The sequence below is a fragment of the Notolepis coatsorum genome (genome assembly GCF_963971535.1).
Source record: "Notolepis coatsorum genome assembly, chromosome: 3".
Classification (NCBI taxonomy): domain Eukaryota; kingdom Metazoa; phylum Chordata; class Actinopteri; order Aulopiformes; family Paralepididae; genus Notolepis; species Notolepis coatsorum.
Window position 1 is genome coordinate 79778639 of NC_140167.1, and position 18977 is coordinate 79797615.

Genomic DNA, 18977 nt, shown 5'->3' on the forward strand with positions numbered 1-18977 from the left:
GGAGAAAACACAAAACACTGGAATAACACAAGAGGGGAAGGTAAAGTGCCTTTAAGAGGCGGGCAGGAAAAGGGAACACTATGGGAAGGTAAGGGAACGCCTAAGGGAAGGTTAAGGGAACGCCTTGGGAACAGAGGAACTAGAGACTAGGAGAACTAGGGAAGGAGGACTAGGGACTAGGAGAACTAGGGATAGAGGACTAGGGACTAGGTGGAACTAGAAGGGGAGAACTTAGGACAGAGGGGACTGAGGCCCGCGGAGGCGGGCTGGGGAACAGGGAGGAACTGGGGACAGAGAACCGCGGAGGCGGGCTGGGGACAGGGAGGAACTGGGGACTGGTGGGAAAACATCTGGGCCGCTCTGCAGAACAGAGGAGAGGGTTAATATTCAAAGGGAACAAAACAGAGCAGATGCAGAACAGTCCAGATAACAAAGTGACAAAGTAAATACTATCTTCGTGTGAACAAACACACAGTGGGAGGTGGAATGTCCAAAATAATATCCACGAGAGAACAAAACAGAGTGGGAGATGAAATGTCCAAAACTAATAACTAAGTGAGAACTAAAGGAGGCAATACGCTGGGGAACAGCAGCGGGACGAGGGCAAGGGGCATTACGCTGAGTGAGTGACATCACAATCAAAACTCACCCAGGCGTATGCGTAAAGGTACAGGGACAGCAGCGGGAACGGGGGGGCAAGAGGCATTACGCTGAGTGAGTGACATCACAATCAAAACTCACCCAGGCGTATGCGTAAAGGTACAGGGACAGCAGCGGGAACGGGGGCAAAAAGCATTACGCTGAGTGAGTGACATCACAATCAAAACTCACCCAGGCGTATGCGTAAAGGTACAGGGACAGCAGCGGGAACGGGGGCAAGGGCACTACGCTGGGTGAGTGACATCACAATCAAAACTCACCCAGGCGTATGCGTAATGGTACAGGGACAGCAACGGGGCGAGGGCAACGCCACCGGGTGGCTGGCTGTCCGAGCCGAGGAACAGAGCGCTGGAACAGCGGCGGTGGCGAGGATGTCGTCCACCGGGTAGCCGCTGTCGGAGCCGAGGAACAGAGTGCGCGCCACACCTTGGTGTGCGCGTCGGAACAGTGGCGGTGGCGAGGGTGTCGTCCACCGGGTAGCCGCTGTCGGAGCCGAGGAACAGAGTGGCGCGCCACACCTTGGTGTGCGCGTCGGAACAGAGAGACGCCTCGGGGTGCGTCTGCGAGGAGGAGTGTGCCAAGCACGAAGGTCTGGAAGATGCGCGTCGGCGCGCTGAGGTCTGGAGAGCGTGCCAAGCTCGAAGGTCTGGAAGATGCGCGTCTGTGCGCTGGTACGGAGGAGCGTGCCAAGCTCGAAGGTCTGGAAGATGCGCGTCAGTGCGCTGGTACGGAGGAGCGTGCCAAGCTCGAAGGTCTGGAAGATGCGCGTCTGTGCGCTGGTACGGAGGAGCGTGCCAAGCTCGAAGGTCTGGAAGATGCGCGTCTGTGCGCTGGTACGGAGGAGCGTGCCAAGCTCGAAGGTCTGAAGTGGAACACTGGAATACCTCCCGTAGAGGATTAGAGAGCGCAGTACAGTGTCTCCCTCCAGGCAAACGGCGGCAGGTGGCGAAGGCTTGAGCGCATCTGGCGCGCTGGTCTGGAGAGCGTCAGGACGAACAGCTGCGCTGGGGTCTGCAGTGGAGCGCTGGGGTGCCTCCCGTGGAAGTTTACAGGGAGCGCAGAACAGTCTCCTCCACAGGCTACGGCGACAGCAGACGAAGGCTGGAGCAAACATCTCAAGGCTGGAGAGATCCATCTTACAGCATTGGTAGACCAGAGGATCTCCCGAAAGAGTCTAGATGTTAGAGAATATGACTCAGCATGAATACAACACGACCCCACCCAAAACGAGGGGAAGCGCCCTGGTATTTAAAGCCCACAGGGGGACTAATTAGCCTGCCACCACAGGTGCGAGAGATAATAGAATATCGAACAGGTGTGGCCACTAAGGGTAAGGAACGAGAGGGTGGGGGCTAGAGAGAGTGAGTGAGAAGGGAAAATAAACAGTACAGAAGGGAAATAAACAGAATAGGCTTAAAGAACCAGAGAAAAGGTAGTGAGCAGCGGGCAAAACCTCACAAAAACTTTATTAACAGATTGCAGAATGGGTACAATACAGTACAGCTCAATACACACAATTGTTAAGGGGATGCAGACCAGAGAAAGACTTTCGTCTTGTTTACATCAGGGTCCCCCATTTTCAATTCATCAGGACATATATGACATACATGACATACAGATAGTCAGTACTGCTACATCTATACATTTATGACATACCAGATTTGCAAATACAGTACTGTTTGTGATACAGAAGGAGTCAAGAAAAGGGAGTATATACATTTGACGTAGAAACTGTACATTGGAGGAGGTTGGGTGGGGTTGTGTGGGGGGGGGGTTGGGTACATTGGGATATTGACAAACATACTGGGTAATTTACATTGGAGGTGGTTGGGGGGGGGAGAAACACTGTATAAACAAGCAAAACTGTACATTGAGGGAGGGGGGGGGGACACTGTACAAACAAGCAAAATTGTACATTGGACTATTGACAAAACCATACTAGGTAAATTACTGTACATTGGAGGGGGTTGGGTTAGGATATTTACAGGGGCCAGTTTTGAATTGCAGTCTCCCGTAGGTGTCCCTTGAGAGTGGTTTTGAAAGTGGGTAGTGATCCACATTCCTTTACAGCTTTGGGTAGGGCGTTCCACATTGATGTGGCATAATTGCGAAACGTGTTTAGTCCCTTATTTGAGCCGAATCTGGGTTTAACATGATGTGTCTTCGGTCTTAAGTAGAAAAATGCGATTTTTAATCTAGATTCATCTAGATTAATTACAGAAAATTGTGAGATTAATTAGTTAAATTTTTTTTTAATCTATTGACAGCACTAATATTAATGCGATAAACTGTAAACCAAACTGCAAATCCGACTATCTGGCAACCCAAATTCGTCCTTCAAACCAGCGGTGGGTGCCTCAAGCCACGCCCAGCCAGCGGTGGGTGCCTCAAGCCACGCCCAGCCAGCAGTGGGTGCCATTCTCCGGCTCTGTACTAGGAATCATAGATATGCTAGGAATCCCCTGTTGGACCAAAGCCTGAAGACTCGCGCACGCGCAAATCTTTTTTCATTCCATTCGCCCTCAACGCGAACGCGGGGTAGTCACGTGACCCGGTGCGGTGTCCAATCAACGGCCTAGGAGAAGACTGCTGTTCATTTTGAACAGAAGGGAAGGGAGGCAAGCAAGTCTGTGTCTGTGTTGTTTTGTTAATAATATCCTTACTGTTGTTCGGGGAGGACGACTAGCGACACACACACATATACACATATATATACAAGATTACCGGATGATTCATGGTTCCATTTACCTCAACGTCAGTAGTCTTCTTCGGTAATTTTTGAACACCGCCGTGGCCCGTGGTGGTTTTTGTTAAAGAATGTTGAGTCCTCACACCGTCAGTCCTGGACCCTACCGAGCCACCAAACTGGTAAGCTGTTTAGTCTGTCGTTACCCTGCAAGTTGGCTGCAACCATATGGACTTTTTATTATTATGTACTTATGTATTTTACATTGAACGACAGCTATAACGACCCCCTGAAGCAGATTCAATGCTGATTGAAAGTGCATTGTTGATTATTATACGTTGCAGTTTCTCGCCTCTCTGGCCTGTATCCAAATGAGCCACTTAGCTTTAGACCCAGCTGCTAGACAGAGTCAGAGTTTAGATTAGATGTATTGTCATCATCATACAGCACAAGTACAGTACAACGGAAATAAGTTTAGATTCCAACCAGAGTGCAAATGTAGCAGTAAAGAGTAATATACAGATGGGGGACCCTGATGTAAACAAGACGAAAGTCTTTCTCTGGTCTGCATCCCCTTAACAATTGTATGTATTGAGCTGTACTGTACCCATTCTGCAATCTGTTAATAAAGTTTTCAATCAATCAGATGATTAAACTGGATATAGACTAAAATATATAAACAAGTACTACTGAGTAATAGTGCTAATCAGATGTATGTACAGAGTTGTAGTATTATTTTAATACAGTGATACCGGTATAGATATAGGCTAGTATCTGCAGGTATGTAAAAAGGATTAGGCATGCCGGTATAGACAGCATGTGGATAAATATACATGTATATACAGCATTTTACGTGCTATCATACAGAGTTATATGCAGGTGTATAGATATACAGAAAGGATTATATGCAGATATATTATTCAGACAGATATGGATATATATATATATAATATGCTATAAATGTATGGTATACACAGCACTATTGTACATGCTATCATAATGGAGTTATATCTGTAGACTATAGTTTGAGGTAGGTAGTTAGTTATGATTACTATGATTACAGTATAGGGCCGTTGTAGATGCGGCTATACTTATTGTATCTCAAATAGTATTTTACGTTCAACGCCAGCTAATGCTTCCTGAAGAAGATTCAAGGCTGGTTGAAAGTTCCTTGTTGACAACACTGCAGTTGCCTCTTGTCTGTATCAAAGTGAGCCACTCGGCTACAGACAACACCGTTAGATGTGACTTTGTCTGTAAGTGAGCCACTCAGCTAGACACCACACCACAGTTAGCGAGCGATACCGGAGTCTCAAGGCGAGCACAGAAAGACTCAGAAGAAGCTTCTATCCCCAGGCCATCAGGCTGCTAAACGAACAATGAATGAACACTACACAACAACAACCACCATAGATCCTCCCCTACACAACAACAACCACCAAACGCACATAGCACACACATCCACACGCACACACTCACTTTAAACAAACACACTGTAGCACCCACTCCACACACTTTATAGCACACACCCACTTTAAACAAACACACTGTAGCACCCACTCCCCACACTTTATATTTATTGATGAAGGATTGCACTACAACTCGTACACCTTACTGTAAATTGTACCTAAATTGTACCTCATCCCATTTCTGCTTTGCACTATATAGTACGGTACATTAGTACACTGCATAGTATTGTATATTATATGGTAACTCAGAACATTGTACATATGTCTATACCGAACACTGTGACCTCATTTTCTTCTTCTAAACTACATGCTATACTATGTTATTTGATACTATCTTGTCTAGCACAGTCTCTGGAGCGTAACAGTAAGAAGCATTTTGTATGAAAGTATTCTGTACTTCTGTATGACAACTATTAAAGAAACTTGAAACTTGAAACTTAGATGTGACTTTGTCTGTATCCAAGTGAGCCACACGGCTAAACAACACAGTTAGACGTGACTTTGGGTCCTTGTCTGTGTTTTAAAAACGTCCCCTACTGCTTCATAGCAAACACCCCGGGGGCATGATGTAACGTTATCCCTATAATAATAATAGCTGTAAATGTAATTCATGTTGCTTGGGTTAGGTCTAAAGTCATTTTCTACCATGTTGTCTGCACCGGTTTACAGGTTGAGGTTAGCCAACTGACTAGAGAGAAGAGAGCAGCTGGCGCACACAGGGTGTCCCCTAGAGGCTGCAGCGCAGGGGGTCCCTGGACCCTCTTTTGAGAACCACTGATGAGAGATTTGTTTCAATGGGCTTGGACTCTACATGACAAAAGTACTTCAGTAGTGGATTAATGAGTCCATGACAAGACTCTCTTGAGCCAGAGGCTTCAGGTTGATGTTGGATTTCCCTTCTGGGGAACCGTCAAGTAGTGAATGAATGAATGAATGAAAACTTTATTAACAGATTGCAGAATGGGTACAGTGCAGTACAGCTCAATACATACAATTGTTAAGGGGATGCAGACCAGAGAAAGACTTTCGTCTTGTTTCCACCAGGGTCCCCCATTTCCAATTCATCGTAACATATATGACATACATGACATACAGATAGACAGTACTGCTACATCTATACATTTATGACATATCAGATTTGCAATTACAGTACTGTATTTGTGATACAAAAAGAGTCCAGAAAGAAAAGAGTATATACATTAGGCGTAGAAACTGTACATTGGATTGGGTAGGTGGGGGTGGGACTGTACATTGGAGGTGGTTGGGGGGGGGGGGGGGGGGGGGTAGGAGTGGGGGTGGGGGGGGGGGGGACACTGTATAACTGTACAAACAACACTGTACATTGGATTATGGGACTGTACATTGGACTGTACATTGGAGGTGGTTGGGTGGGTGGGGGGGGGGGTGGGTAGGAGGGGTGGGTGGGGGACACTGTACAACTGTACAAACAACACTGTACATTGGATTATTGATAAGACCATACTTGGTAATTTACTGTACATTGGCGGGGGTTGTGTTCGGACATTTACAGGGGCCAGTTTCGAGTTGCAGTCTCCCTTAGGTGTTTTTTGAGAGTGTTTTTGAAAGTGGGTAGTGATTCACATTCCTTTACAGCTTTGGGTAGGGCGTTCCACATTGATGTGGCATAATTGCGAAACGTGTTTAGTCCCTTGTTTGAGCCGAATCTGGGTTTAACATGATTTGTGGAGCTCCCTCTGGTGTTGTGATCGTGGTATTCACTGACCTTTGGGAAGTATTTAGTCATGTACATGGGTACCTTGGTCGTGTAGTGTATCTTGTAGACCAGGCCAATTGCAAGTTGCTGTACTCTGTCGTCTACTCTAAGCCATCCTAGGTTGTCAAAGTGGGCAGGGGTGAGGTGGGTTCTAGGAGTAAGGTCAAGCAGTAGTCTGACCAGTTTGTTTTGAGATGTTTGTAATTTTGTTTTTAGCGCCTTTGAGGTGCTTTGGTACCATGAGGTGCAAGCATAGTCGTAGTACCCTTGAATGAGTGCTCCTGCTAGAGTCTTCAGGGTATTCTTGTTTACCAGTGAGGAGATCCGGTACAAGAAACGAGTTCGTTGGTTGACTTTTTTTATTACATTGGATGCCATTTTGTCACAGGAAAGATTTGCCTCTAGGATGGAACCCAGGTAGGTAATATCTTCTTTCCTTGTGACAATATTGTCACCCACTGTAACTGAGAAGCCGTCGGTCTTGCTGAGTTTGTTATTTGAACCGAAGAGAATGGACTCTGTTTTGCCCATGTGTAATGATAGTTTGTTATCAGCGAGCCATATGCAGATTTTGCTTAGTTCTGAGCTGAGGGTTTTTTCAACCTGTAATTTGTTCTTGTCAGAGACCAGCAGGGCTGAGTCGTCCGCAAACAGGAACAAGTTGCAGTCACAAGCTGACGACATGTCATTTGCATAAATTAGGAACAGTAGCGGACCTAGTATGCTTCCTTGTGGAACACCACAGTTTACTGTGAGGGGGGGGGATAGGGTACCGTTTACCTCCACCATCTGCTCTCTCCCCTCCAGGTAGGATTGCATCCAGCTCACTGATAGACTATCAAAACCAATTGCTTTTAGCTTGTCAATCAGAATGGTGTGATTGACAGTGTCGAAGGCCTTTTGTAGGTCCAGCATGACCATGCCGCAGTATTTGCCCGCGTCCACCTCTTGTTTGATGTGGTCGTTTAAATAGAGAAGGCATGTGTCAGTGGAGTGGGATGTTCTGAAGCCAGATTGGAATTCGTAGATTAGATTTTTTTCCGCAAGGTATTTTTCGACCTGTTCGTATACAATTTTTTCCATGACTTTCGAGATGGAGGTAAGGATAGAAACAGGGCGGTAGTTGCCTGGGTCTAATTTACTGCCTTTTTTGTGCAGAGGGGTCACTCTCGCAATTTTGAAGTCCTTGGGGACGTGTCCCTGTTTTATAGAGAGGTTTATTATGTGTGTGATGACTGGGGTGATGGCGGCTGCTGAGTCTCTGAGGAATTTGGAGGGGATGTTGTCATGGCCAGTGGCCTTGTTAGGTTGGAGGGCGCTCAGTTTTTTGAGTACCTCATCTGTTGTTACCATTTCCAGTTTGAAGTCGTCTTTGTGGACCCCTAGGTTTTTGTAGTAAGCTACTATGTGTTCTACCCCATAATGCCCTGAGTGGGAGGGTAGTTTGTTTACCAGTGTTGTGGCTATGTTTGTGAAGAAACTATTTAAGTAATTGGCTACATCCAGCTTTTCTGTGATGAGCGTGTTGTCCGTCTTTATGTTTATGTTTGAGAATCTGGTTTTAAGTTTTTTACTGCAGCCTAGTTGGTTATTGAGTAATTTCCAAAGTTCACGCGGTTTGTTTTTGTTTTCCTCGGTTTTGTCATTGATGAATTTTTTCTTTGCTGTTTTGATCATGGAGTTTACATCATTTCTTAGTCTGTTTCTTTGCAGTTTGAGTTCAGTCACGTGGGCTTGGAGTTCACTGCTCGTGCTTATGTTAAGCTTTGACTGACTTTTACGAAACTCAGAGCATTTTTTGTCTCTGGTTTTCATAGCGGTCAGTATTTCAGCGTGCATCCACGGCTCAGCGCGATTTTTTACCCTGGTGGTTCTTAGGGGGGCCATGTTGTTTAGTATCGTTGAAAATTTGGTTTTGAAGCCAAGCCATGTTTCTTCAACCAGTGTACCATTGAGCTCATCTGACCAGTCCAGACCCTCCAGTTCAAGGTTAAAGGCCTCGCTAGAGTAGGTTTTTAGGTCTCTAGATGTGACTGTTTTGTGACAGCCAGCCTTTTGTTTTAGCTTTTTGCGGGTACAGAATATCATATAATGATCACTTAACCCGCATGCTATAACCCCTTTATTGGCGATCTTGGACTTGTCAGAGGTCAGGATGAGGTCAATGGTAGTCTGAGTTGACTCACACACACGTGTGGGTTGTGTGATTAGTTGGCTGAGGCCGTGCAGATCACAAAACCTATTGTAGGATTTGAAGACGGGTGCATCTTTTTGTTGCATATCCGTGTTCCAATCCCCAATAAGAATCATTTCTGTATCCTCAACTCCTCACAGGCCTCTAGTGTAGGCCTGTGAGGTCAACTGAATATTATACCATCATGGATCCATGTAGTGTAGGCCTGTGAGGTCAACTGAATATTATACCATCATGGATCCATGTAGTGTAGGCCTGTGAGGTCAACTGAATATTATACCATCATGGATCCATGTAGTGTAGGCTTGTGAGGTCAACTGAATATTATACCATCATGGATCCATGTAGTGTAGGCCTGTGAGGTCAACTGAATATTATACCATCATGGATCCATGTAGTGTAGGCTTGTGAGGTCAACTGAATATTATACCATCATGGATCCATGTAGTGTAGGCTTGTGAGGTCAACTGAATATTATACCATCATGGATCCATGTAGTGTAGGCTTGTGAGGTCAACTGAATATTATACCATCATGGATCCATGTAGTGTAGGCTTGTGAGGTCAACTGAATATTATACCATCATGGATCCATGTAGTGTAGGCTTGTGAGGTCAACTGAATATATGCCATGATGTCTCACAATAGGTAATGTTATACAGTGAGGACTCGGGTCAAGTTTCCAAATAGTATCCATTGCATTGCCTCACTACAATGCAATGGATACTATGGGGACTAACATCATCACTATGGGGACTAACATCATCACTATGGGGACTAACATCATCACTATGGGGACTAACATCATCACTATGGGACTAACAGACACGCCGGCTGAGGACTAACTAATTCACATGAGTACAGTTGGCTACTATGAGGACTAACATCATCACACATACAGTTGGCTACTATGAGAACTAACGTCATCATCACATACAGTTGGCTACTATGAGGACTAACGTCATCACACATACAGTTGGCTACTATGAGAACTAACGTCATCATCACATACAGTTGGCTACTATGAGGACTAAGATCATCACACATGAGTACAGTTGGCTACTTTGAAGACTAACATCATCACACATGAGTACAGTTGGCTACTATGAGGACTAACGTCATCATCACACATGAATACAGTTGGCTACTTTGAAGACTAACATCATCACACATACAGTTGGCTACTATGAGAACTAACATCATCATCACACATGAATATAGTTGGCTACTATGAGGACTAACATCATCACACATAAAGGTTCATGCTTCTCCCCATCTCTGGCTGACATCACCATTGTGATACATGATGGTTAGGCCTAAAAGAAAAAATGGTTTGTTTCCAGTTGCCGACCGACCCTGCCGATTTAGGTGCGACCCAATTTAAAAAAAAAAAAAAAATTAAATCTTTATTTTTCTTTATATATATTTTTTTTTACAATAAAGTTTAAATATCAATATTATCTGGCCATCCTCAGTAAATAAATATGATCAAACTCCTCTGACCTCATCTGGTCTTTCCACACACACACACACAACACAGAAAGGGATAATGGCTTATATGCGAGCGCCTATTAAGCAGACTTAATGCTAAAGGTAAAGGTAGCTTTTTTTCTGCATCTCCGTAGACCGTGCCACGCCACCGTTTTAAAGTCGTAGTGAAGATTGAATTTATAAAAAACGATTTATGTAAAAAAAAAAAAAAATCGTAAGCTTTCAGGAGGGGCAGGGGTCCCTTTGACGGGTGGGCCGCGCCTTCAAGGCAATGTTAGGGGAAACACTGCACATGAGTACAGTTGGCTAGTACTACTACTAACTATGATAACATCATCACACATGAAGACAGTTGGTTACCATTGGGGACTAACATCATCAGGACTAACATCATGAAGACAGTTTGGCTCATTGGATCCACAAGAGTCTCAGATTTACAGTTATACCCAATTTATTCAATTATTTTAGGGGCCCCAGTAGAAATGGTCAAATACACACCTTTTCTTTAGAACAGGCAAAAATAACTAATTTGTACTGAATGCATGCAATGAATGAATTGCACGGTTCTTGTCCAAAACTGCATGCCATTAGCATACAGTGGGCATGTATGTAAAGGGCAGACACATCGCTGTCCATGGAGCCCATTTTCACTCCGATATCTTGAGGTCAGAAGTTGAACCGTCAGATGTCAAGGGACCCCTTTGAAAATGGCAGCTTTGGAGCCTTATTTATCCCCCTCATCCCAAACAGGCTAGCATGCCATGGCTGGTACATTTACATTTAGTCATTTAGTCATTTAGCTGATGCTTTTATCCAAAGCGACTTACAAGTTCTGTATGACAGGTCATCAGGAAGGGTACAACTCTATCAGCTGAGTAACAATATTCATCAAAGTGTTGCGTGTTACACTGTAGGTTAGTTTATTAGGACAAGTGCATGACAGTAAGGGTAGTTGGGGTTAGATTTAGGATACTTTGGGTTGTCTAGTTTCATATGATATCAGTATCTTCACTAGCTTTAAAACTCAGCCCTGTACTGCCTCTGGAGGACTCTGTGTTACAGTTAATGGTTACAGTTCCTTCGTGGTTCAATACACACGATGTAAACACCCTCAAATTGAAGCTGAAAGTCTTTTTTCATAGTCATTGTTCCATTTAAAATCCAACGTGCTGGGGTGCAGAGACAAAACGACTGCTTCTCTGGACTCAGACATCACTGTACCTTTTGTCTTTTGCTCTTCTTACTACAGTTGTCTGTTGTTTTCTATTGTTACTGTTGTTGATGTTTTAAAGAACTTTGCTTAAGTTGACTGTATGGTAATTGAAGCGCTATATACACCTCTCCCTCTTTGTCTCTCTCTCTCTCTCTCTCTCCACCTCTGTCTCTATTACTCTCTGACTGTCTCTCTGTCTATTATTATCTCTCTGTCTGTGTCTCTGTCTATTACTCTCTGTCTGTCTGTATCTCTCGGTTTCTATTACTCTCTCTGTCTGCCACTCTGTCTATTACTCCCTCTCTGTCTATATCTCTCTGTCTCTATTACTCTCTCTGTCTGTGTCTCTCTGTCTATTACTCTCTCTCTGTCTATATCTCTCTGTCTATTACTCTCTCTGTCTGTGTCTCTCTGTCTATTACTCTCTCTCTGTCTGTGTCGCTCGGTCTCTATTACTCTCTCTGTCTGTGTCTCTCTGTCTATTACTCTCTCTCTGTCTGTGTCTCTCCTCTCGGTCTCTTACTCTCTGTCTGTGTCTCTCTGTCTATTACTCTCTCTCTGTCTGTGTCTCTCCTCTCGGTCTCTATTACTCTCTGTCTGTGTCTCTCCGTCTATTGCCCTCTCTCTGTCTGTGTCTCGGTCTCTATTACTCCCTCTGTCTGAGTCTCTCTCTGTCTATTACTCTCACTCTGTCTGTGTCTCTCTCTTTCTGTGTCTCTGCGTCTCTCTCCAGTGGAATGAGGTGACCAGGTTGTTCAGGTCAGGCATGCCTCTGAAGAAACACCGTCAGAGCTTCAGGGTTCATGCTTCCTGCTTTGCTGCGAGCGCCGCGGTTGATTGGCTACACCAGCTGCTCCGTAGCAACAGTAACTTTGGCCCTGATGTTACTAGGCAACAGACGGTACAACTGCTAAAGAAGTTCCTAAAGAACCACGTTATTGAAGACGTGAAGGGACGATGGGGCACGGAGGAACTGGAGGACAATAACAGCCTGTACAGGTAAGGTTACCATGGTAACACCAGCAGGTTACGGTAGCCATTGTAACATGATGGGGGTCAGAAGAGATGGAAATGCCACTATAGTAAGTAACAGGTAAAATGGTTTCTATTGCAACATGAGGAAGTTCTGGGGTGTAGAATAGATGGAGGATGCCAATAATGACTACAGGTGACAACATGTCATTCAGCTGCTATGGAAACATGAGGGTAGTTGAGGTGTTGGAGGATGATACTAGTCTACAGGTGACCTCTCCTCCTTCTGTCTTACTCTTCTCCTCCTCTCCTCTAGGTTTCCCTCCATCTCTCTGCTGAAGCATATCCCATGTCCAGCTCCAGTCTCAGCTCCGTGCTCCATAAAGAAGAGTCTGTCTCTCAGAGATAAGGACGGCTTCTTCAAGTTCAGGACCCACAAGAAGGCTGACAAGGAGTCACTGGTGAGTTAAGTCTCACGTAGCCAGACCTCTCTGCCAGCTCTGGAGAAAGGTCTGGCTGAACCCATTATCATTCTGGTATAGGGAGAAAAGCTAAGCCTAGGATGCAGGATTTATTTCCCTAGAGCTACAGGTGAAGATAGGAGTGATCTATTAATAGTCCATTCATTTCCCTAGAGCTACAGGTGAAGCTAGGAGTGATCTATTAATAGTCCATTAATTTCCCTAGAGCTACAGGTGAAGCTAGGAGTGATCTATTAATAGTCCATTCATTTCCCTAGAGCTACAGGTGAAGATAGGAGTGATCTATTAATAGTCCATTCATTTCCCTAGAGCTACAGGTGAAGATAGGAGTGATCTAGGAGTGATCTATGCATATCCCATTTATTTCCCTAGAGCTACAGGTGAAGCTAGGAGTGATCTATTAATAGTCCGTTAATTTTCCTAGAACTGCAACAAAGAGTGGAGACACGGGAGAAGCCAGAAAATGCGTCACCACTGAGGTTTATTCTAGGTGGTGTCACCAGTGAGCGGTTTATTCTAGGTGGCTCATCGGAGGGCGTATCTGAAGAGCTTTCTTCTCTCACTCCGGTGTAATGAAATAGTTTGTCTTGAAATAGGTGTAGTGGTTACGTCATTGCTAAAACTTGAAACTTTCTACAGTGTTTCTATATACCATGAAGTTTGTTTTCAGACGTGGAAACACTTCTGAATTGACCTCTGGAACTGGGCTCTCAAAAACATGTTATTTTAAACTTTTTTCCAGGCACAAAGGTATTATATCAAAAAGAAGTTATGGTTGGCGCAGCGGACTAAGCGCTCGTCACCAACGCGAGAAACACTGGTATCGAATCCGGCTGTCAGCGTTGCCTCTGGGTTGGCCGGCCGTCATACTGGCTCAATTGGCAGAGTCAGCGGGAGGGAAGCCGGTGGCGTGGTATTCTGGTTGTTGTAAACAGCGACTCCTACAGGTCGGTCAGGGCGCCTGCACAGCGAGGGAGGGAGATGGTGAGGGTAGTGTGACCTCCCACACGTTACACCTCACCAATGAGAGTCTGCGCTGGCAGGTGAAAAGATGCTGCTGGTTGTCTCCTATGTCTCAGAGGACGCATCTGATAGACTTCAGGGCTCCCTAGACCGACCAGTGGGGGGCACATGCGAGCAACGACCAGGAAGGGGAGGGGGGAATTGGCATAACGACTAAAATTGGGATGGGAGAAAAACACAGAAAAACAGGAGGAGAAAAAGTGGATAAAAAAAAGGAAGAGTTGTGGAACCCACTGGTCATCATAAAAGTGCTTTAATAGATTAAATCAGCTGTATAGTAGGGATGTAACGATGCATCGATTAATCTAAATGCATCGATTCTAATGTGACGATTCAACTGCATCGATCTGAAAATGTTAGAATCGATTATAATCTAAATTAATCAAAATATATATATATATATTTTTAAATTTTATGTATTTTTTGTGTGTATTGTTTTTATTGACCTATACTCCATTCTTGCTGAGTGAATCAGTTCCCCCAGCCACATTTGTGTATTCAGAATTTTTTGGGGAATTAATCGAAATTAATAGAAAATTAATTGAATCGAATCGTGGTCAAATGAAGATATTTCATGATGCATTGAATCGTTGCCTGAATAATCGTAATCGAAATTAATCGTTGTGAGGTCGAATCGTTACACCCCTACTGTATAGGATATGGCAATTGGGTTTCATGTCATACAAACACACTTCACACAAACAAAGACTCAAAAAAGGACTTTCAACAATATGCATGTTAAATTTGATTGAACAGTTGACATCTCTTAACCTACCCTAGTTGTAGTAAGTAGTACCTGCCCTACAATGACATTATTAGTGAGGCCTAACAGTCTCCTGAGCATGAGCAAAGGGCAGTACACTTGAGGGCAGCCTTTTTGCACTTGCAGCGTGTTGTACACCCTTTCTTGAAACCACAATGGATCAGTTCATAGCAGCTCTGTGATGCTTCTGGAAGGGTGGTCCACAGTGGCTGCCATCCCATTTCTTCTTTCACCCAGCCCCATTCAGCAGGGCTTGGCAGCTGAGGGTCAGGTTCCAAGGTGTTGCTCCAAACATTGGCCTGATAGCTAGGGGTGCATCGATGTATCGGTCGGGTATCGGTATCGGCCGATAAGTGCCTTGTTGACTGCAATCGGCCTATCGGCCGATAAGCTCGAATGTGCCGATGGCAGTAGCCGATAAATATCCATCAATTTGTGTAGCGTCAAAAGACAAAAAAAAGTTCACTCGCGACCTACCTGCACAACGCCCGCCGTCCCCAGTCTCCCACACACACACAAGCTACTGCATCAAAGTTACTACTTATGATTAACAAGGCATTCGTTTTGTGGCATTAACGTTATATAGTTAGTGTTACACGTTCAATAACATCAGCATATTATTTACCCGAACATAGCAAGTAAGCAAGGCATTACTCCGTTCATAGCTCAGTTCCATTCCGTTGCTCATTCCGTACCCAACTACCCATTCTGCAATCTGTTAATAAAGTTTTCAATCAGACAAATGTATAGAAAGGCTTTGTTTTATTATAACATTCGTTTCAGTAAAATCATTATGTCTCGTTTGGTCATCCTGTGGAGCGCTGGTCGGTGGGCAGCTAACGTATTAGCTACGGTAAGTTTGTTGTGCTCTCGCAAGCAGATCAATGGCGGCATTGCCGGAAGTAAAAAACGAATAAACGCTTGCCGATTGGTGGTAAGAACAGCAGGAGGTGGGTGCTAGCGGTGTGACGTAATTGGCAGAATCGACTGTCAATCAAAATTTCATTGGTTGAGATCTCTGGTTGAGACAATAGTATCCAGCTGCAGCCCAGCCGGTAGACCATACTGGGAGAACTAGTATCTAGCTGCAGCCCTGCAGAACATACTGGGAGAGAGATAGTGCTATTTCTTGATGTTTCCTTTTTTTAGTAAAGAGGCCTATGTTCATATCGGTGAGCACAATTTGTAACACAAAAATATAGTTTGTATATGTTACCAATTATTATTATTATTTTTTTTTTTTTATTGTCACAAATATCGGTATCGGCCGATTGTGTTAGTTGAACAATCGGTATCGGTGGCAAATTTTCATATCTGTGCATCCCTACTGATAGCTGGCACGCTTAATGTGTTGCTCTACCGCAGCCTTCGTTGGGGGCATGTTCTCCAGAGCTCTGGATTTCTGAGTGAAGAGCTGTTTTCTAGCTTCATTTGCCTGTGGTTTTGCTTGTCCTGTCATACATTAGTACGACAAAGCGCTCCAATCGTGACTTGGACAGCTCACTCGCATCACCCTGCATCTGCAGGAGCTCATTGAAAGCCTCAGTCACTTCAGGGAAAGCCTTCCAAGTCTGCCATGCTGTTTTCTTTCCTCTTCCAGCAAATGCTGAGACTGTGTCACATGACTCACATCCTGTGAGTGCGTGGAACAATGGGTGCAGTGTGTTCCCAGGATTCTCTGTCAGGCCAACTGCTCCACCAGATCCTTTGATGAGTGCGTTGTTCTGTTCGTGGCAGTGGTCAATTGCAATAGCAGAGAATTTGTGACTTGTTTTATGCACAAACAAACTTTCCAACACGGAACTCCTCCAGGATGGCTGGATGTTTATTAGAGAGCACTAGGGCTGTCCCCGACTAAGGATTTGGATGGTCGACTAGGATTGGCCAACATTTGCCGTTAGTCGACTATTGGTCGACAAAAAAATATATATATATAATATTTAATTTTTTTTTTTATCATTCCATTTGGGCTGTGGGGGGTGCTTAATGTCTGAAGGAGTCGACTGAAGGCTTCTTGTCCTCTGCAAAAGCATGCAATTGGTCCACTGATGGATACATCTTGATATTTGTCTAGTCTAGTGTGTTCATTAGATGGGTGAAATCCTCTTTCAGTGCCTCTGTGCCTGTTTTCGTAGGCAGTTAGCCTCTGGTATGCGTGCCATTAGCGTTAGCCAAGCTTCTAGGCCTCTTTTCTTTAGGAAAGAGTGATTTAAAAAAAAAACTTATACCGGTACTTTTTTTTTTCTTTTCTTTTTTATATATATTCGACTAATAGGTTGGCCAGTCGACTACGGCCCCTTTCGACCGATTAGTCGACTAATCGATTAATAGGGGTCAGCCCTAGAGAGGACCATCATGTCACGGATTGATAGCCACCTGGAGTAGTGAGTGTGGTCCAGAGTAGCTGTGTGAGGGTTTCCACATAGAGCTGAAAGTTGCCCTCCCACAGTGATCTGACGTATATGAGCATGAGGACCTCAAGTGATGAGGTTTTCAACCAGTAGTCGAAAAATGCACACTTTCCTTGACTTGCTGTAGGCACCATTCTTCAAATGTTGGAGGGGCCGCTTCAGGTATGCAATGCTGGCCAGGTGCAGTCGTTTTCTACAGGCTAGCAGCAGTAACTTGGTGGGCCTGTTTAGGTCCAGCTCAGCGGGCCGGGTATCTGTCAAAATTCTTGAAATTCAAGAAGATGCCTGGTCAATGACACATAACCACTGCCTAGTGGTGGCTTGCTTGAGCGGGCAGGGCATTGCAAAGCTTCCCTTGTTTCCACTTGGCAGAGAGCACAGAGTTCCCAGTTAGTGGGGCAATGCAGCTTCTTAGATGTAGAAGGCTGGGCTGGATCAATCAGGATATGGCGTTTTGACATGATGCAGGCACAGTGTTGCATCAAATAGCTCAAGAGTGTCGTAGGCTGCCTTGCCAGTAGCTAGCTGACACATACAAAAATCCTGTAGTGAACATGAACATACCATATTGTAGATGCAAGTATATATTGGTATTATTTTACGCATGCATTTATTTTTGTACATATTTAGTGAGACAAATGTCATTAACACCCTCTTTGGAGGAATGAATGGTTGGTAAGAGGTTTGAGGTGGATTGGCTAACATTACACAATGGCTAGCTAGGTAGCTATTTGCTAGCTACCTACATCATAAACAGCTAGTATTTGATCAATAAGAACATGATAAAAATGCTCACCTGTCCATACATCAAAATCTCTTCTCTTCTCTCATGTGCACTCTTTTCAGGGTACTGCCCTCTGCTGGTCTACTGCAGTAAAATCATGCAACAAACTGACACATGGACACAAGGCCATGGCTGAGCAAGTGAATGTCTTTATTAGAACACAACTGCCATTTTAACAAACATATATATTATTATAAAGGAGAATAATGGGACGAAAAGTGGAAAAATGCAATGCTGAGGTCAATGACCCCTCAAGGTCACTAGAGGTCAGTCTGAGTGTTTCCACGTCTGAAATCAAAAATGTTTCTTTTTACCTGGGAATCGATACCGGTACCCAACGGTACCTTTTTTTCTGTACTTTACTCTCCCTCTCTGAAGTCTAAACTTCACAACACACAATCTAAAACCCCTTACCTCCCTCTCCCAAACCGATCTTGTATCTCAATGGGACTTCCTGGTCTAAAAAAAAAAAAAAAAACGATTTTTTTTCTTTTCGATTTGATAATTGCATCATTCCAAATCGCGATTTCGATTTAAAATCGATTAATCGTGCAGCCCTACAATGCATTCCATATGATCTGTGGTGAGAAGAACGGGTTCCACAGCGTAGACGGGATCGCTCCGATAGGCTGTCGGCCATGTGACTCTCCATATGCTCTTTGTTGTGTGACTGGTTTTGGCTCTGTTTGTCCTTTCCAGGAGAACGTAGACCCTGCCCTCCAGATGCAGGGAGAGGGGATGGGTCAGCCAATAGGAGAGAAGCAGGCCCAGAGGCGGGACATAACTGAAGAGGATGAACAGGAAGTCTGGAGAGACATCACGCTGACCCAGTAAATACACACACATACACACTGACCCAGTAAATACACACATACATACACACTGACCCAGTAAATACACACATACATACACACTGACCCAGTAAATACACACATACATACACACTGGCCCAGTAAATACACACATGCATACACACTGATCCAGTAAATAGTACACACATACGTATACACACTGACACAGTAAACACACACACAATGTGGACAGAATACCTGATATTGCTGCTATTCTGATATAACTTTGCAACTAAATGTTTTT

The 18977-nt window shown here is 44.4% G+C and overlaps 1 protein-coding gene across 2 annotated transcripts in view; it reads left to right on the forward strand.

The window, feature by feature from the left end:
- Positions 1 to 3345: 3345 nt before the first annotated feature.
- depdc1a (DEP domain containing 1a) overlaps positions 3346 to 18977 on the forward strand; it is a 63748-nt gene continuing 48116 nt past the window's right edge. For both annotated transcript variants that reach the window (XM_084310703.1, XM_084310704.1), the window contains exons 1-4: positions 3346 to 3528; positions 12181 to 12446; positions 12736 to 12880; positions 18582 to 18712. In XM_084310703.1, the coding sequence (XP_084166829.1) occupies positions 3478 to 3528; positions 12181 to 12446; positions 12736 to 12880; positions 18582 to 18712 (593 nt within the window). In that variant the 5' untranslated portion in view covers positions 3346 to 3477. The remainder of the gene's footprint in view (positions 3529 to 12180; positions 12447 to 12735; positions 12881 to 18581; positions 18713 to 18977) is intronic.